The following is a 21,211-nucleotide window of genomic DNA, read 5'->3' as shown; positions in this document are numbered from 1 at the left end:
GAGGGATAGAGCTGGAATGATAAGAAAAAATGACCGCGAACTCCTTCGCTGAGTAGTTTTTTTTCATGTGCTTCATTTACACAAACCTATCAAAATATCACATCTGGACATTTTTATTTATTGTCGGTGAGTGGGGGAACCCTGGTCAGTTTCCGTTGTAGTCTCATGCCTGGTCAACACATTGTTGTCCTATTAGAAACAATGCACGTGCCTTGTCTGAATGAGTAACAGATCTGACCAACACAATGGAAATCTATTAATAGCAATGTTCCAGTATCCACTGGAAGCCTGGCCAGCCTCTTATCAGAACACCTGCAGTACTCTTGAACAATAGATTGTTCACAGATTTTTGAATTTTTTGCATTCATTGTTGACTGTGAGACAAAACCTGCACAAAAGCGTCTGTTTTCCTGTAAAAGTACCATTTTGAGCATGTTGGGCCAGAAGGGGTCACTCTGCTTCTTCAAGGCTGATAAGGCCGCATTCCTTAGTCATGAGTTCTTCTTTTCGTAAGAATCATTTGCAATAATTGGGGGAAGATGGGAGGAGGTAACTGAAGAGACATCAACAGCCTGTGTGGGTTCATTTGAGTGTAAACAGGATGTGGACCATGCCTTATGCTGCAATGAGTATTTTGGCTACAAACATTTCCTGAATAAATCCAGGGTCTTCCATTCAAAGTCTAATTCCCATGAGTCCTATTTTTCCCTATAACCCTTGTGCAATGTTGGAACTCATCATATTTGTGTCTCTGTCTCTGTTGAGCAGAGGAGGACAGGCCTTCCGGGAGTTCTGGTGGATTACAGAATGAATGCCTGCCTGGCCAATTCTGCAGCAGTTTGAATTTAATTTAATTCAATTGATGGAGGAATAGTGAACATCCTAGCGGTCTGTCCCTGCTGTTGATCCTTACATCTCTTAAAAAGTTTGTTTCCAAGGACACCAGAGATAATGAATGGTTAAACAATGTGTGCTGCATATTATGCTCACATATCATCACAATTGGTGCTTGAATGACTATATTACAGTGAGCATTTCATAGCGTTTCTTTAGTTATGTAAAAATGTTCATGCTGAATTCTGTGCAAACTACTGTCGGGAGTACTTTGTTTGTGTGTGTGTGCGTAAGTGCGCGCGTAAGTGCGTGCGTAAGTGTGTTAGTATGTATGTACAGGCCCACATTCAAAACCAGGGTGGAGTAGGCGAAGGAATGTTGCATTGCTATGTTACGTCGGGAAAGAATTGCCCCCAACACCTCCCCACAGCCACCATTCTGCTGATGTTAGCACCTCTCCCTCGCTATCTGTCACATCCTTCTTTAAGCCTATATCATCCCATTGTACCTCGACTGTACTGTCACCTGTTCTTCTTTGTGTCGTTAATGCGTGTTCAAGCTCCACATCTGACATGTTATCGCAGTCTTAGTGTCTAGGTGAGTATCTGAAATACATGCTTGTTTATAACGTCTTTATTTAAGATAGCAGGGGTGAAGTATGTGGATAGACCAATTGCCTCTATCAAATAATGCTCCCGCTGCAGAATCACATTATTTTAAGCCACAACTCACCCTATGTACACTGTAAGAATATGGGGAGCATATTTTGATGCTTGTTTATAACATCTTCATTGAAGATTTCAGGGGTACAGTATGTAGATAGACCAATACATACAATAAAATGTGTGGATGTGTGGATAGTGTCTTGGTAAGATAGCTCTTTAATGATGAAAGTTCTTCAATGAATGTTCACTGCAGAAGGAGAGCTCTACGTTGGGAGCAGAAGAGCCATTAAGTCCAAAAAGGAGGCAAGACAACTCTTTATAGAGTTTCACTCCTCTCCAATGGGGAGACATATGGGCAAGGGCGTAGGAACCGGGGGGGACGGAGGGGACGTGTCCCCTCCAATATCGGAGACAGGCGCCTTTGTCCCACCTAAAAATTATACCGGATCTGTCAGGTTTCCGATATGTGTCCCCTAGGGTGCATCAAAAAACACAATTCTTGAATTTTGATATGGCTGGGTGATAAAAGTGTTCCAATATATGTAGAAACAACACATGCAAAATATTTTTCCAGTACATGATGATTTAGGGGCGCCACCGCACATCTGTTTTTGTTGGATAAAGTGGTTAACAGGGCTCAATGGTTGCCATGGAGATCTGAGGTAAACAATACTACAGCTCAAGAAAACTGAGGTGATCTTTCTGTTTGAGGTGATGTTTCTGTGTTTGGTATGTATTATTACATATTTCTGTCGTGTCACTGCCTACAAGGTTGAAGATGTCACCAATGCAACAGGCTGCCTTCACGCGTGGCCTTGTTGCAGAGTCAGGCGGTGAATGTACACATCTCTCTGCATCTTACGCAACAGCTGACCGAGCAAGACGCAAAGTGCTGGAGACAATCAGTGAGGAACAGCACAAGCAGTGGACACCACCTCCATTGTGCACCCTACACTGGGACAGCAAGTTAACACCGATGCTCAGCAATGTGCGCCAGTTGGAGGAGCGTCTTACAGTGGTCGTTGGAGATGCAGAGCGGCTGAAACTGCTTGGTGTCCCGGCGTATAAGAAGCAGACTAATGAGGCATGTGGAGTGATCATTGCCCGGTTGACATGCAAGTTGCTGCAGGGCTGGTGCTGCGCTGACCAGGTTGTCAACATGGCATTTGACACCACTGAGTCAAACACCGGCCATCTCACAGCAGCCTGCATTGCCATACAGCTCTCACTGGGCCGACCACTGCTTTGGTCTGGGTGCCGGCACCACATTGGTGAGGTCCTCCTGAATCAGGTTTTCACAGACCTGAAGGTGGAGACATCACGCTCGCCAGAGGTTACCTTGTTCACACATCTGAGAGAGAAATGGAACCTGTTACCACAAGAATCCAGCAGCCAATGGTCCCGCTACATTCCTGGCAACACTGAGCAATCAATCCTGGGCAATTTACGTGCTGAACTTGTCAGGTGCACAAAAGAAGTCACAGACCACAAGCGAGGTGACTACCATGAGTTTGTGCAGCTGTGTCTTGTGTTTCTGGATGCAGATGGTGAAGAGCAGACTGCAGTGACCTTCCAACGACCGGGAGCGCTCCACATGGCACGATGGATGGCCAAGCTGCTCTATACTCTCAAGCTGGCTTTGATGGAGCAGCACATCGCGTTGCTTCCCCAGGGCACAATCACCACACGGCAGCAGGTGCCAAAGATTCGGGCATTTGCCATTTTCATTGCACACATCTATGTAAAGTGGTGGTTGACCTGCGAGAAAGCTGTAGATGCTGCCTGGAATGACCTGACACTCTACCACCACCTGCAGGCATACAAGGCTGTAGATGAGGGCATTGCAGCATCAGCGATCAAGGCGCTGGAGAGGCATCGCTGGTACCTGACAGGTGAGATGCTACCCCTGGCTCTCTTCAGCAGCAAGGTGCCTAATGATGACAAGCGTGCACTTGCTAGAGCGATCTTGGAGCACAAGCCCGCTGATCTCCCCATGCACATCCCTGAGCAGCGCTTTGGCACTGGCTTTGGCAAGCCAAAGTTCCCCACCCTCTTGCCAACCACCAGCTAGGCTGACCTTGTCAATAAGGATTGCTGGTTTGGGATGCACCAGCTGCACATTGATCAAGAATTCATGTATCTTGATGTGAAGGAATGGGCGACCAATGCTGCATTCAAAAAAAGTGAGGTCAATGTACGTGCAATGAACGTGGTCAATGACTGTGCCGAATGTGGCGTCAAGCTCACATCCGACTTCGTCGCAGTGGCAAGGAAGGAGCAGCACCTGCAGAATGTGCTGCAGGCAGTTGAACATGACCGCAACCAACAGCCAAACCTTTGTCGCTGCAAACGCAAGCTAATCCCTGAATAGGACCGTTACTCTTGGGTGGTGGGTGGGGAGACATATCTGGGGGGAGACGCACTGGCTAGGTTCAGGTTCCATTTCCGCTCTCTTTCTCCCTGGTGATGTTGCTCAGTGAAGCAGACTCTGGCACAGACTGAGCAATTAAGTTTGAAGTTTAGTTAGTGTCAGCTCTTACCATTAGGCCCTGTTAGTTGCCAGTGAGTTAGCCACTAGAGAGGGTTTGTTCTTTTAAGTGTGTCAGTATCGCCCCTTGTGTTAAACAATAAAGTCAATTAAACTTTATATGTGTGTCCAACATCCATCACTGCTGCACAAAATTCAGGGTAAGGCCACGTGAACATGTCCCATTGACCTCCATTAATTTTGTCTGTAGAACAAATGAATGAAGAATCTTGAAAGTTGAATTCTGAGAAATGCCCAAGTTACCCAAAGGGCAAACAAACAACTTTTACTTTGATAACCCTATAGAACATGTTACTGTATAAAATTTCACTGTACTCAACATTTCCAGGTCAACCTTTTGGCAATTAGACAAAAAATTGCACATTTTTCGAAAATTTGCCAAAGTTCATGTGTTAGGTGGAACCCCTAAATCTCAATAGAATTCCTCAAAACTTTGCAAAAGTCATTTTTATGTTAATTGGAACAAAATGCAATGCCAGCCAAATTGATATTTTGAAATTAAAATTTCCCATTCAAATTTGATGCACCCTAGTGTCCCCCCCAATGTTAAACTCATTCCTACGCCCCTGCATACGGGCATCCTGAAAACCCGCACAGCAATATCCTCCAGATTTTACTGGCTTGGCATGTCAGTGGACATTAACAACTGGGTAGGCTTTTTGTTTGAGTTATGTTGTTTTGTGTTTTATTAACAGCTAGTTTCTTAAAGGTCTTGGAATGTGATAAATGCCAGAAGGTTGGAAAACCTTTGACTGCTGCCCAGCCATTACAGTGTATACAGGTACATGTGTGCAGTGGTATCTTATCCAACAGCTATTAATAAAGAAGTATTGAGTGTAAAAATAATTGTATTTGTTTTACCTTGATAGGTGTCTGCTGTCTGGGAGCTAATTGGTATTGACCTGACAGGACCTCTCCCAAAAACTGTGGATGGCTTCCAGTATATTTTAACAGCCACAGATTACTTCTCAAAATGGGTTGAGGCTTTCCCATTAAAGAAAAAAACTGCAGCTGAAGTGGGACGCCACATCTTCTCGATTATTTATAGACATGGTTGTCCCAAAAGAATCTTATCTGACCAGGGAAGAGAGTTTGTTAATGAAGTACGTGCGTTTTAATAATGCTATTGTGGTAAATACAATTCAGGAATTATTCCTTTCTGCTTGGAATGTATTTTTTTTTTACTGTAACTATTTTTATTTCAGCTCAACACCAGCCTTTGCAGTATTTTGGCTATTCAAAGAAGTGTGACAGCTGCCTATCATCCCCAAACCAATGGTCTGGATGAGAAAACAAACCACAACATAAAGTGGCAAGTTTTTTTCTCGCTTTTATAGTAGAGCTTTGTGGCAGCCAGGCTTGTTTCGTTGACGTTACTTTTAACATTCCACTCTGGAAAAGGAACTGTGTTGCTTTTAACCATGGAAGATATATATTTTTCACAGATTCAATCTATTACTATTTATTCACTATCGATATGTATTTCATATCTATATCTTAGTTGTATGTAGTGCATCGTTGGAGCCAGACATTTTTAACTATTTGTGAGACAGGCTTTGTTTAGTTTGTTTATCTTGTGTTTCTTATTTTATATTTTAGAGCTCTCACAAAATTGGTCAATGAGAAGCAAAACAACTGGGATGTCTTCTTAGATGCTACCTTATTTTCACTGAGTTCAAAGATCCAGACCACCACCAAACACAGTCCTTTCCTAATGATGTATGGGAGAGAGGCTGTTTTCCCTTCTGAGATTCCTGTTGAAATGCCGGTCAGTTTTAATCAGAAGTCCTTTAAAAAATAATCATAATAGCTTATTATTTCTTTACCAGTCAGAGCTACAGCACAGAATGCAAACATAAATTGTACATAAAGGTTGAAACTGTTTTTAATTAGATTAAACTGCTAATACTTGGAATCAAGTTACTATTTTTTTCTGTCATTTCAGCTTTCCACCATCATTTTGCCCGATAAGAGGACTTATTATTCATTTTTGGATGAGAAACTCAAGTCAATGGAGTCCGTAAAAAAAACAACTGCGGAAAACATCTCAAAGTCTCAGGACAGACAGAAGCAGGCATATAATGAACGTGTACAGAAGAAGCACCAAAATACACTATCATATTGGCGATGAGGTGCTTCTGTTCAACACAGAGCGGAAGAGGGGAAGGAAGGGAGGAAGAATCAAACCAGATTTTTCAGGACTGTATGTGATCCAACTAATCAGTGGCAAGCTTGTTACTTTGTCTAACTCCAAAGGGGCAACTTTAAAGACCAAATACAACGTCGACCACATCAAGCCATACATAAGGAGCCAAGCTGACGACAGTACAGCAGTCCCCTGTCAGGAATCACACACAATCCCTGAAGAGAACAAAAGCAGTAGCCCACACTCTTTGACCATGGCAGATAATTTGCAGACTAAAGAAACCTCCATGCCTTCGGTAATTCATTTTGCCCCCCCAAAAGATGATCTCACAATCAAGGTAAAATCAAAATCAATATCTGAAAAGCCTCCATACTTCTGATTTAATATAATGCCCCTTGTTCAATGTTTATTTAATATATTCTGCCATTATGCAGTTTATTCATGTATTAACATATTAAGTACACAATCACTGGAGAGTATGCCATGTTGAAATTTCATGACATTTTACATGCATGGTGTAACTATGTATTACTGTGTATGTGACAAATAATAATCTTTAATATTGAAGCATCCACAAGATTCCGCTTTGAAAAAGCTGAGCGCACAAGAAAGAGGTTTGAGTTACTGAGTTCTGACCTGTTGGTCATCTGAGTTCTGTCCTGTTGGTAATTTGAGTTCTGAGTTCTGACCTGTTGGTCATCTGAGTTCTGAGTTCTGTCCTGTTGGTCATTTGAGTTCTGAGTTCTGACCTCTTGGTCATTTGAGTTCTGAGTTCTGACCTCTTGGTCATTTAAGTTCTGACCGGTGGGTCATTTATTTAGCCTACCCAAGATTATTGTTTGCATGAAGAGGGTATGGCCTGTTCAAACTGTGCATGTGGACTGAAACTGATATCAGATATCTATCCGATACTGATTAAAAAGTATCCGTGGTTTAACATTCATGTTGTGCTTTCAGTTGAAATGCTGTGGGCTGCACAAGATCATGGCCAAGTGGAAGCAGTGGCTGGGCCATATAAAATATTTGATAAATCTTTCCTGTCACTGCATGAGTCTAACTGGCTGGCTGATGACGTAAGAGGCTGAACTGCACTGTCGAAGATGCATTAAAAGTTAACATTTAAAATTGTTTATGTATTTACTATAGTTCCTATTACTATTGTTAATGGTAACACTTTATATTAAGGTACACCTATTAACCATTAATTAGTAACATATTGGCTCTTCATTAGTCATTATTAAGTACTTATTAATGCCTTATTCTGCATGGCCTTATTATACAACCAGTAAGCCATTAACTAAGAGTTTTCCCTCAATAACCTCAGAATTATTGCTTATTAGCAGTAAGTAAGGAAGTTGTTGCATATGAATTATGATCTCAATATGCTTTGCTTAGTATGGACTTTATAAGGTGGTAGTACCACAAGAATAGTTATTCTCCCTTAATAACACTTAATGAATATGGTCTGTTCTTACATAAAAAATACACAAAACTACAAGTGTTAATAGTGTCCAAATAACTTAAATTAAGTCTTTGTTACTTAGAATATGTTCCCCATACTAAAGTGACATCTTGATCATTACTAATTCACTAGTAATTGAACACTTATTAACCAACACATGTTCCCTAATCTAAAGTTGCCTCCTTTTTACACTTAGTTAATATATTATAGCACATAACTACTGCAATGAACAAGCGATGGGTTACACCTTTGAAAAAAATGGATCTATCTATAGGTTCCCTCTCATTCAGTGGTAGAATAACAAAGACAGCACAAGTACAAATACCTCATTTATTAAACCACTGGTTCAGGTTTTCCCAAGGCTGACAACAAATACTGCCTGAAAATTCAAACACTGACAAGTATCAATGTTTATAAACATGTCATACAATATGGTATCAAATGTATAAGCAGGTCATACTGTATGATAATACAGGTACTCTATTGTTGAACATCTGTGTGATCCTTTAACCAAAATCTGCCTGCTTAAAAAAAACACAATATAAAATACTGCACAATATTAAGTACAAAAATACAATAAATTGCACAATCTAAAAAATATAAAACCTGCACAGCTCAACATGAACTTGCTCTTCATCAGCTAAACTACACTTGTCAAAGCTTAGAACAAATGTACTGAACTGTACAAACATTGCACTTTCACAGCCTAAACTTGCTCTATAATTACTGCATCAGGTGATTTATTTCCCCTGTGCACTAACAAGGATATAACTAAATCTGCACAGGTTAATATTTCACGTTTCCAATACAATACAACCGATCTTTAACTGAACAAAGCAGATCACTTAAGTCTTTAATATTTCATCAACAAGGGGAGGAGTTGGCCTTTGGCCTTCATGTCCTCTATAATGCTCTTCTTCTCAGGGGTAATGTGCGTTGCACACCTCTTAGCAAAGGACTGCAGGGTCTCAGTTGCAGGATCATACTTCAGGGTCTTGAAGGTTTCAGGATCCACAATGCTGAGCTCTGCAATTGCAGCAGTCATCTTGATGGTTCCCCGGTCCTCGCCATTGATTCTGAAGGCTTCAGTCATGGTGCGGACTTTGCTTAAGCTTTTCAAGACTTTTTTATATCTGCTGATAACCTCAGCTGGTCCTTTTGCTGAAAAATATATAAAACAAAAACAAAAGAACACGAGAAATGAGCACAAACAACGGCTTAAGGTCAGCTGAAATTGCTCAAACCGGTCACTTCTCTTTTGATAAAAGTATGAAGCATATTCTAGGAATGGGACAATCTGCTCATCTACTGATATGATTACATGCACAATATGTGGTTCAGAATTCAATACAAAAATGATACTCTAAGATCTGTTTAGTTGGTAAGTCTTACGGTTCAGAATTATGTTTACTTCTGAGAGACAAATCTTTCTAGCAATACATTTGACGTTGAATAATAATTAGTGTGAATGCTGCAAAATAAAATGAAGCTTTATTCTTGATGAAAGCCACATTTTTTACTTTAGACATTTAATTTTTATTTATCATCAAATTCCTAGTATATTCAGACTCTAGAACTGAAGATCTGTATTTTTGCCTCATAATTACTTCAGAACATATATTTTTAACAGCTCTTCCAATGCTTTTATTAATAATTACTTTTCATGACCACTTGTTGCTAACAGGGCAGGTGGTTCAAGTTATGCCATTCTTACCTCTCACATGAGCTTTTCCAAGCACAGCCACAGTTGCAGATGCAGGTGGCTGTGTCCAACGTTTCTTCCGTCTTTGGATGACAACATCACTGTCCGAGGACTCACTGATTTTTGGAGAAGATGGGGGAATGACGTCATCTTCATCCATGTTACCATCGTCATCCTCGTCGTCGTCCTCCAAAGTAAATACTTTTGGTTGAGCTTTGATCAAATAGGAGGATAGATGAGACAAAGATCAGATTGTTATGAAGACATATCACACCTTTCATTACAATTACATTACATTTTGCAGATACAAGTTGCTCCCAAATCACTCACATGATTTCTTCTTTCCCATGATTTGCTCACGCAAGAAATTGCGCTCTTGCTCAAGATCCTTTATTATTTTTTCTTGCCATTGGATCCTTGCTTCTAGGAACTCCACTTTGGAGATTGATCCTTAAAAACAAAAATGAGAGCAGGATACAAAAAATATTATGATTTGACAGTATTGAGTGAGTGAGTGAGTGAGAGAGAAAGAGAGAATGACATGCATGTAACAAAGGTAGTGGACCAGATATGGTGTGTGCGGCTGCCTCAACTTGATTTGTAAGCACATGTATACTGACAAAATCTGCCAACAACTTTAATCTCAGGCAGGAAAAATCCCTAGCAAAAAATGAAACTCTGCTAAGATACACTGCTAGAAAATGAGAAATCATTACCTGATCCAATGCTGCTTATGCTGCTGCGACTTGGAGCAGAGCTTCCTTCAACTTCAGGACCTACAGTATGGCATAGGTACAACAAAATCAACATATGAATAGAGGACTTTCAATGTTTAAACACATTTGGACAAGCTAATTATTTAGGTATTAAAGTTACTTGAAAGTTGACAAAGAAAAATTTACCATCCAAATCATTTTTGGTCACCTCTGTCATCGAGTCATTTTTAGGGACTTTAAGGGACATTTTCTTCTTGGCCTTAGGCTGTAAAAATATAAATAAATTCATGTCACTATAACCGGCAAAATGTAACTTAAATAATCTACACAAGATTCAAAAGCTCTTCTTGTTCGAATGACTGCATAGTGCATAATTTATTTTTCATTACAAAATATGGTTCATACTAAAGCATTACATATGCACCTACATTCACATTTTATGTTAATGTTAGTTTCTTTCCTAATATTCACCCAGCTCACGTGCACACTCACGCACTCAGCTAGCTTAACGTTACATTAGCTAATTAGCCTACACACTGCAGATAAATAGGAGGGTTTACTACTCTTTAACTATGTAAACGGCCCGAGGACGGGCGTTATGATGTGCTTACAAAACTCAGGGGGAGTTTCAATTAACAGGCTAGCGCTTAACTTGCAGGACTGCGAGACTGTTTACACATTTAGACATCAAAGAAGACGGGTGCGCGGGGCAATATTATGAGCTTTGAATCTAATATTATTCCATAGGTATAGGTTTAACAAATATGTTGTTGGGTTACGAGTTTTTGAGTCGAATACATTTTAGACGGTGCCCCAAGGAAAACTACAAGTTCACCAGATGGTTAATGAAAGAAGGCCTACTTCGAAAATGGATGAAATGCCCCTCTTGCTCTCATGTTATGAAGTTGAAACGGTCCTACGGCAAAAAGGAGGCAGCATGGTGAGTAGAACAACTAGACATGTGCCTTATTTATTAATTATTTCTTTGTGTGTAAGCATAGGGGAGTGTGCAGCATGCAGCCATCCAATTATATCTGCTAGAATTCAGTGGCAAATCCTATATTTTACGACAATTTTTTTAATACAGAAGTTATGAGTGGTGTACACACAAAATATGCTAAGTCACATCTAGACAGTCACAATACAAATCACACACACAGCTGCAAATTTTAATTTTTAAGTAAGCTACTGTTTATTTGGTAGAGATAGGGGTGTTAATGTTTCCACAAAGTTCTATATGTGTACAAAATCTGAAATGAAAAATGCCTTTTTACCAATTTTAGATCACATTCCTGGTCATATTGTTCACCTATTTAACAATACATGCCACCAATCAGCTTGACTTTAAACTTGTACATGCACAGGGATTAATTGATTGATATCACCCTTTTCATGCTGCGTGGCACGTAAGCACAAGTGGTGACAAGTAGAGTAGAGTAGACACAGCTAAATTTACTCAAATGTCCCAATTTAAGGTGTAACAGTTGTACATATTACTTGTCAAGTAGGCCTAGAAATGGGACTGTTCTGTTGTGCTTTGAGATTGCATGGGGGGAGGGAATCACAAGGACTACTACCTTGTTCAATCCCAATCTTAGCTGTTTCAACACTTATACATAAACATCTATGTCCCCCTCTCCATCTTCATTTATGTTACATTTTTATTAAGTGAAATCAGCACAGTATCATAGGTTTTTATTTTGTTACATTAACCTTTGGATTTAATCATCAGGACATGCCGAGATTCCTGTCACAAAGGGAAAACGGTGTCGAGGTCCATCCGAAGTGGCTCAATGTTTGAGAATTCTCACATTCGACTGCATACGTGGATGCATTACATCTACAGGTGCGTGGTTTTACATTGTATAATCACAAAAGCCATCAAAGGCAAACTCGGACCATATTGTTTTCTTTGAATGTTCTCACTATACTGTTGGTTGGGATGGGTCCTATAAGAGCCAATGCTTACGAGACATGAGTTTATACATTATATGGGAAGAATTCTGAACATTGGTCGAATTTATCAACTATGTGTAATTGTATAAGTACTGGGTTGTGAAGAGTCCAATGTAGTACAAAGGTCTTGTGGATTTTTAGGTTTTAGGTGGTTCCCGGAAATTGTCTCAAAATAACTTAATTCATTGGCGAGAAAAAAACCCACACAAGTTCAAAAGAACTTAACTTTTCTAAACAGACACTTCACTGTGCTAATTTACTCAGTATCCATTTTTTCGGTTGTTTCTTAAAACTCTTCAAAGATACAGCAGATTTAATTTGTTTTGGGATTTTATTCCATTCCTCCCCTCATACAGGGAATGTTCTTCACCCTACTTTGCTTTTGAGATTTGTTGTTTCCGGTTAAATACACTCTTGTATTCAGGCTATGAGTATCTGCTGTGTCTGCAAGTGGGACTGCAAATGAGAAATTATGGTTATAATTATGACAACTTAAGAAATTGGTTTTAACCCCCCACTTCTAAATTGTGTCATTGAAATATTTATCTGGTTGATCTATTACAGATTCGCCCAAGGCCTTCGACTGAGACAAGTGGACATGCTGCAGGAAGGAATTACTCAGAGTTCTGCAACTCTGAGTAAACTTGCAGACAAGCTGCGGAGAGTTTGCAAATCAGGAATGAAAAGAATGAGAAGAAGAGGCAAGCAGACTGTTGGACAAAGAGCAGAGATTGTTATGATAGATGAAAGCAAATTTGGCCATAAAAGAAAGGTATGAAAGTTACTTAAACAATTATGAGTATTACTTTGATGCCAAATACATGATTTTGTGTCTAAAAACATGTATTCGATGTTGGTTAAGTCTGAGCTAAACTCAGCTACTGAAAGTAGAGACAATACATACATTTAAAACCTGTTTTTGCCTGAGGTGCTTGGAGGTGTATCTGCTGTATCTCGAGAAGTAACTACTGCATTATGAAATAAGATACATTGTAGTTCATTGATGCAATAGAGGGGAATGTCAGTTTTAAGAAACCACATTATTCCTACACCCCAGAACAGTTCAATATTTGTAAACATGCACCACTACTCCAAAGCTAGAGAGAACTTTTGAATTTTTGACTTATGATTTATTCTCTCCCATTTCCCACCATTATTGCAGAATCATTGTATTGTGAGTGCCATTGTCCTCATTTTGAAATATTTGCTCTTGTGAATTTCAGTACAACAGAGGACGGGCAAGCAACAGGAGTTCCTGGGTGTTCGGAATGCTAGGGATTAAGAATGACAGGAGGAGACCCATTCTTAAGATTGTGCATCACCGTTCAGTCAGGCATCTCTTGCCTCTAATAAAGAAGTATGTTCGTCGTGGAAGCTCTGTCATTTCAGATGGGTGGAGGTCTTACCGCCGTCTTCAGGATGAAGGGTACAATCACCTGACTATCAACCATCAAGATTTTTTTGTCGACCCTGTTACAGGTGCACATACACAAAACCTGGAGAGATTTTGGGTTATTTGCAAGTCAACTATCTGGAGACAAAGAGGGAACCGCACACAAAAACTGTTGAGGGATCACTTAGATGTAATTGAGTGGACTTATTGGCGTGGAAAACATCACAATAACGGAACACTTGGAATGCTTTTGCATGACATTAGGAAAAAATATCCAGTATGAAACCTGTCTGAAATGTAGATGCAGATATCAAGTTGATATTTATACTACCAGTCAAAAGTTTCGACACACTAAATGTACTGTTACCTCTGAGAAAAATACTATTATCATGGACATGAAGGCCAAAGGCCAACTCCTTCCCTTGTTAAAGTATTAAAATGCAAGTGAGCTTCTTTGTTCAGTTAAAATTCTGTTATATTGTATTGGAAAAGTGAAATATTTGTGCACGGGAAATAAATCAACCTGATGCAGTAATTATAGAGCAAGTTTAGGCTGTGAAAGTGCAATGTTTGTACAGTTCAGTACATTTGTTCTAAGCTTTGACATGTGTAGTTTAGCTGATGAAGAGCAAGTTCATGTGGAGCTGTGCAGGTTTTATATTTTTTAGATTGTGCAATTTATTGTATTTTTGTACTTAATATTGTGCAGTATTTTATATTGTGTTTTTTTTAAGCAGGCAGATTTTGGTTAAAGGATCACACAGATGTTCAACAATAGAGTACCTGTATTATCATACAGTATGACCTGCTTATACATTTGATACCATATTGTATGACATGTTTATAAACATTGATACTTCTCAGTGTTTGAATTTTCAGGCAGTATTTGTTGTCAGCCTTGGGAAAACCTGAACCAGTGGTTTAATAAATGAGGTATTTGTACTTGTGCTGTCTTTGTTATTCTACCACTGAATGAGAGGGAACCTATAGATAGATCCATTTTTTTCAAAGGTGTAACCTATCGCTTGTTCATTGCAGTAGTTATGTGCTATAATATATTAACTAAGTGTAAAAAGGAGGCAACTTTAGATTAGGGAACATGTGTTGGTTAATAAGTGTTCAATTACTAGTGAATTAGTAATGATCAAGATGTCACTTTAGTATGGGGAACATATTCTAAGTAACAAAGACTTAATTTAGAGTTATTTGGACACTATTAACACTTGTAGTTTTGTGTATTTTTTATGTAAGAACAGACCATATTCATTAAGTGTTATTAAGGGAGAATAACTATTCTTGTGGTACTACCACCTTATAAAGTCCATACTAAGCAAAGCATATTAAGATCATAATTCGTATGCAACAACTTCCTTACTTACTGCTAATAAGCAATAATTCTGAGGTTATTGAGGGAAAACTCTTAGTTAATGGCTTACTGGTTGTATAATAAGGCCATGCAGAATAAGGCATTAATAAGTACTTAATAATGACTAATTAAGAGCCAATATGTTACTAATTTGCATGCTAATAAGCAACTAATTAATGGTGAATAGGTGTACCTTAATATAAAGTGTTACCTTGTTAATTTATTTTTTCAATGCAGGTTATTTATGATTACATGCACATCCTTATTGGAGATCATCAGGCAAGTGGAAATTATATTTATCTAACTTTAGATGTTTATTTAACTATAATTCAGCATTATAAACTTCTATTATTTTAAACAGAAGCCTATTCACCTGCTCAGTGCTGTTGTTGCCACGTCATTGTTTGGTGGACAATTCAAGCCCCTCAAAAAGGTAATTTATTTTTCACATTGTCAGGTGCTGCGACCCAATCTGTAGCAATATAGCACTATTGATTATCAATAACAATAACTAACATCATCATCATCATAACTTGGTATTAAACCCATTCCTCAGATGATGTTTCCAGTGGAAGAAATGTTGATGTGCCCTGTAAATCTTGGGGCTCACTGGATTTTAGTGGTTTGGTTACCTTTCTTTGCTTAATTAACAGTGCAATATTATTATTCACATCAATTATTTCATGATCATTGTTGCGGGCTACACCTACCAGACTCGTTCTAACTCTGTTAGCCAGCCCGTAACTCGGCGTCTCTCCCTACGTGTTGCAATCATGCATACAGATATTTCAATTGACCTCTGATGCAGCAGAGCTCATAGTAATTTAGTTATTAGGATCTGCTTAATCAATGTAAATGTCGTAATCTGATGAGAGAATAACATGAATGGATCCAATGGGAAACGAAGATCATCATGCTCGTAAACTCCTACAAAACTGGAGGTAACAGTGCTTGTGATAAAGTTCCAACTTTAAAAACATACAGATTGGTCTGATTTGATGAAGACCTATGCGATTTCAGCCCAGAAATTTTGAATCTTTTTCATGTTAAGAGAATTGGTCTGCTACACAAAAACAAAAATTAGGAATTTCTTGAGGATTACAGACTGTAGAGACAAGGGAGAAACATGGACGGTGCAAACAATGCAGCACAACAAGCAGCAAGATTCCAGCAGCTGTGGGATTTTAGTGTTGAGGGTAAACATGATTGTTCTAATTGTACAGCCATTTATAAGTAACTTACTTATTAACTTACTGTTGCCATCTAAAATGCAATTTTGCAGTTTGCAGATGATTATCTCCGTTAGGGAGACATCAGTGATGTCCAGACATCTCCACGGGCTGTTCTTCAGGCACGGTTGCATGTTGCTACTGCACTGCTTCAGTGTGAAGGTCAGTGGCATCAAACACTGCACGAGAGCAGTGCCATCAAAATAGTTTTGTAGTCAAAATCCATACAAATTCCCTCACCTCAGTCACATAAGGTGATCAGTCTGTGTGGGTAATGTACTATAAAGCAAGGCTACTTTTTAAATTGTTAAGCATAACTTTATTACACTTTTATTTCACGTCATTTGTTCAGTGCTACAGAAAACAAAATGCTTTTAGTGTCTATATAGCATAAACAATAGGGAGGTATTTGTGACACATGTATATATTTAAGTATAATATGTGTGTGAATACTTTTATGAAATGTATTTTCTTTTTCATTCACAAATTATACATTTGTAGTGCACGATGATTTATTTACTAACAGAATGATTGGAGTTTTAAAAGCTTATGAAAACCATTGTTTATAGGGAATGCAGAGGACTTCTGTGTGGGGTTCTCCTTTGCCGAAGAAAATGCAGATGAGAGCATGATTGAAAATGTAAAGTATAACGTAAAATATGTGCTTTGTATTATTAATTGACTCAAAAATGTGTGTGCATAATACCATACAATGTATCTCATTGTAAATTGTAATGCTCTTTTAATTGTTTTATTTGGTAGGTGCAGTGTGGATTGTGCAGTCGGTGGGCACATTTTGAGTGTGCCCAATATGCCCATGAAAATAAGGCTGTATATATTTGCAAGAAATGCCTTAAAATAAAATAAAGATTTGAGATCTTTTGAATAATTGTTATCTATTGCATATATAAACACACACAGAATCCCATTCACAAATATATACAAGTTTTAACAATACTTTGCTACACTTTTCTTGTTGAAGTTATTTATTTAGTTTAATTGATTATTGATGGGTTTTTTGTGTTGATTTTTTTTTACATTGCGTACATTGCACATACTGTACCGCTGAAATCTTCAATATACGTTATAAAACAGCATCAACCGTGTACATAGGGTTAGTGGTGTAAAATAACGTGATTCTGCAGTGGGAGCATTATTTGATAGAGGCGATTGGTCTATCCACATACGGTACTCCTGAAATCTTCAATAAAGACATTATAAGGGACATTCCAGAATTGGAGGACATTTTCTGTCCCACCCATGAAATATTCAATAATCCATGCACAAAATACTAAAACATGCACTTGTGTAAATTATACTTGTCCTGAGACAAAATGTAAATATAGTTGTAGAAAAAGTGGTTCCAAAATATTACTTAAAATACCAAATAGCTCTCGAGCACCCCCTAAAATGGCATTTTTCTCTTGTCCCACCTTCTTGATGACCAACTTGCGTGTCAAATGTAACAGTTAAAATAAGTTTTAAATCTACTTTTTTTGGTATGATTTTGTTGATATATGTCTTTTGCAATTGTTAAAGTAATTTGTTTAATCATCACCATAATTTAAATAATAGTAATTATGCACTGAAGTTGTGTCCCACAACATTCGTGCAACCCTGTTACCGAAACCAATGTAGCCTGACAGTGGAAGAGAAAAATCTTCCACTGATTGTGTCATGTTCCTCTGTGTCACATGACACAGAGGAAACGACATCATTACACCATTTGCTAGCACCATGGGTAGACCAAAGGTACGTCATTTCTTCTATTTTTCATATTTTTCCAATCTTTTCAGCCTTGATTGAGTGTGTCACTCTGACCAATGCAACCCTGCAAATCATATTATCAAAATAAGACAAATTAATTTCTAGTTTTCTTTCTTATTTCTATAACTAAGTTTGTCCTTGACCTTGACAGTAACATAGCATTCCACTTCTATTCCTTAAAAAAAGCTAACATTAGCATTGATTTGCAACCCTGTTACTGTAATTAGAGTAACAGGGTTGCACTACAGTAACAGGGTTGCATCTCCTTCAGTTCACTCAGAAGGGACAATTTATTATCTATAGTAAAATTGTATAATTGTATATGTATCATAGTTTGTGTATAATTTAGCATGATCATTATCATCATCAGCAAACGGTGACAAAAGAAAAGAAAATGCAGAAAAGATTACTGGTGGATTCAATGAAGAACCTCCATTTGAAGTTCCTGGCTGAGCAGACCAATCTCCATCTATCATACTCACTGTTCTGCACACTTCGCCCCTACTGGGTTGTGCATCCAACATTGGCAGATCGTGAAACATGCATGTGCAAACAACATGAAAATCTAGGCTTTCTTGCCAAAAAGCTTCACCAGATGCACATCATCGACACATCCAATTTGGAGTGCCTGACACAAGCCATCACGTGTGACACCAAAAGCAAGCAATATATGTATGGGGAATGTGGGGAATGCAGCAATAATACCTATGCACTCACAAGCCACTACAGAGCCACCGATCGTGTCTCCTACCTTCAGTGGGCCACTGTGGACAAAGAGCACAAAAATGATCCTGGAGCAGCCTCAAAGATGACTTTGAAAAAAGAATTTGAATGCTCCCAAGAAGAGCTGGTGGAAACGTTTGCCATTTTGCTCCAGAAGTTCAGGCGCCATCTCTTTAACATCAGGCAGCAATATGCTTTCTCACGGGCCCTGAAGCTGAACCTCCCTGCAAATGAATGTGCTGTCCATATTGACTTCTCAGAGAACTATGGCTGCAAGTACAGCGCTGAAGTACACGCTGTCCATTTTGGTGCATCACACCAACAGGCCCCTTTGCACACTGGGGTTTACTGTGTGGGGGGGGCATCTGCCCCTACCTCCTTTTGCACTGTATCGGCATCCAGACTGAAGGGATCACCTGCCATATGGCAACACCTGGAGCCCATCCTGAGGGAAATCCGAGAGAGATTCCAGGATGTGACAACCATCCATTTTTTTAGCGACGGCCCCTGCACACAGTACAAGCAGCGTGGTAATTTTTACCTCTTTTGTACTGAAATGTTCAAAAAGTGGTTTACAAGAGGAACCTGGAACTACTTTGAAGCCAGCCATGGCAAAGGTGCCCCAGATGGTGTGGGTGGCACATTAAAGAGGAGGATCGACAGGCTTGTCAGCCAAGGAGTTGATATTCCCATGGCATTGTCCATGTACCAAGCTCTGAGTGAGGGACAATCGAAGGTGAAATTGTTTTACATACTCTGGCAAGCTGTGGAGGATGCAGTAAAAGAAATGCCAGCTGACCTTCCAGCTGTACCGTCCACAATGAGGCTCCACCAGGTGGTCACTCTTTCACCTGGGAAAATTCTCTACCATGATGTCAGCTGCATGTGTTCGGCAACAGGGAATCTGGAGTGTGATTGCTAAAAAACAAAGTGCTTCAGTTTAATCCCACAGATGACCACACAGAAGACCCCATATACAGCACACCAGAAGAGGGGGAGTGGCACACTCCAGAGATTGTGGGGAAATGGTGTGCCCTGGTGTACGACCACACCATCTACCCAGGGATTCCCAAGAGGTGAATGAGACCCACTGCCAGGTGAAATGTATGCATAGAGTGGGGGAAAACCGTTTTTTCTGGCCGTTGAGGGAAGATCTCCATTGGTATCCCTTGGAGGATGTGCTGACCCTCATTCCTCCCCGAGAGAACATTACCTCACGCCACATGGCCATCACAAGAGAGGTATGGGATACTCTGGCCAGCCACGAAAATTAAATCTGAACATTATAGCATCAGCTTTTTAAAATATTGATCAGTTCATGACTATTTTTGATAAGGCTCATTCATTTTAATGCCAGGTTGTCTGCCTACTGTAATATGACATTCCTGTGGTCCTGAGTATTTATTTGTCACATTTATGTCATGATCTACAATCAAAATTAATGTATCCATTCAACCGTTACTTTGCGCAACACTGTTACCCTAATTTCAACCCTGTTACCCTATCATATTTATTAAAATAATCTTAAATTATTTTCTCAGCTCACAAGGGTTTAACCTATTGTCCTTTTAATAGTTTGAATGATCATATGCATAATGTATTTGAGCAAATATTTGAAAATAAATACCGAAATTAGTAAAAAAAAAACATGTGACTATTGAAAAGTTGGGCAAGGTAGATTTCAAAAGTTGCTTAAATTAATATAAGTCAACCCTTTTCTGAAATTAAATGAGCATTCAATGTGAATGTGACTTTCTTTACTTAATGGTAAAGGATTTATTAAACAATATTTTAAAATATACTTTTTTCCAATTCAATTTCGGCCACAGTTCTTTTAGTCTGTTATCAGTCCCTTTGATTTACCGTTTAAGTCCAATATGTTGTAACGGGATTATCTATCCCTTAGACCATTGTTCTCCAAGAAATCAGTTCACTTCTCAATGTCCATTTCACATTTCTTTTCAAGTGTCTGTATGCAGTATAACGACTCAGTATAGCCGACTCTTTACCTCAATCTCTGGCACTGTCCCAGGGCCGCCACAGTCTTCTGCAGGCTGGAGACATACTCACTTGCAGCTTCTCGACAGCAACTTCCACCAGCGTTGGTTCACCCAGGACTCCGTAGGTCAACCTCTTTGGTCGCCGTCTCTCTCGTTGCCGGTAGTTGACTGCAGGCGGGGGATCCGGATCATCGTCCTCTGATGCTGCTTCCTCCGATGCTGCTTCCTCCGATGACTCTTGCAGGCTCTCTCCAGGCTCAACCGCGTTGTCATCATCTGCTCCTGGAATGATGTCCATTATGTCTTCCTCTCTTGCCTCTTGTTCTTGTTCTCTCTCTTGTATGTCCAGGTCTGGAAAGAATGGCTCTGAATGTGGATTCATGCTTGCAGTTCTCTGACTTGGTTGTTGGTGGCATGGAAATCGGCATACCAGCTCGCCGTCTTCACTGCTTCCACTGTCTGACTTCTCCCCTTGCCTGCTTCTGTGATGTTTCCTCGTTCTTGTTTGTGTCTGGTTTCTCTTTTTGTCCTGTTTTGAGCCAGTTTCAGGTCTGTCTAGAGGCAGACTATCACATGGGAGTATGAGGTTTCGATGTAACACACGACTCTTGCCTCCTCCCTCTGGTATCACCTCATAGACTGGACTATCACTGCTCCTTCTCTTCACAATGACATGGACTTTACTTTCCCAATAGGCTCTCAGT

The 21,211-nt window shown here is 39.4% G+C and overlaps 1 protein-coding gene and 1 long non-coding RNA gene across 2 annotated transcripts; one reads left to right on the top strand and one right to left on the bottom strand.

The window, feature by feature from the left end:
* Window positions 1-4,713: 4,713 nt before the first annotated feature.
* LOC307078499 lies at window positions 4,714-5,359 on the top strand. Its single transcript, XR_013811991.1, has 3 exons — window positions 4,714-4,828; window positions 4,917-5,150; window positions 5,253-5,359. It is a non-coding gene; the product is annotated as an uncharacterized lncRNA (long non-coding RNA).
* Window positions 5,360-8,508: 3,149 nt separating this feature from the next.
* LOC307078286 (uncharacterized protein) lies at window positions 8,509-20,805 on the bottom strand (the record flags this gene model as incomplete). Its single annotated transcript, XM_079740029.1, has 6 exons — window positions 8,509-8,816; window positions 9,370-9,570; window positions 9,688-9,807; window positions 10,074-10,133; window positions 10,260-10,338; window positions 20,578-20,805. The coding sequence occupies 6 exons, from the start codon at window positions 20,803-20,805 to the stop codon at window positions 8,509-8,511; spliced, it is 996 nt and encodes a 331-aa protein (XP_079596155.1).
* Window positions 20,806-21,211: the final 406 nt, after the last annotated feature.

This window comes from Pollachius pollachius (assembly GCF_949987615.1).
Source record: "Pollachius pollachius genome assembly, chromosome: 7".
Lineage (NCBI taxonomy): Eukaryota > Metazoa > Chordata > Actinopteri > Gadiformes > Gadidae > Pollachius > Pollachius pollachius.
This window is presented reverse-complemented; position numbering and strand designations above follow the sequence as displayed.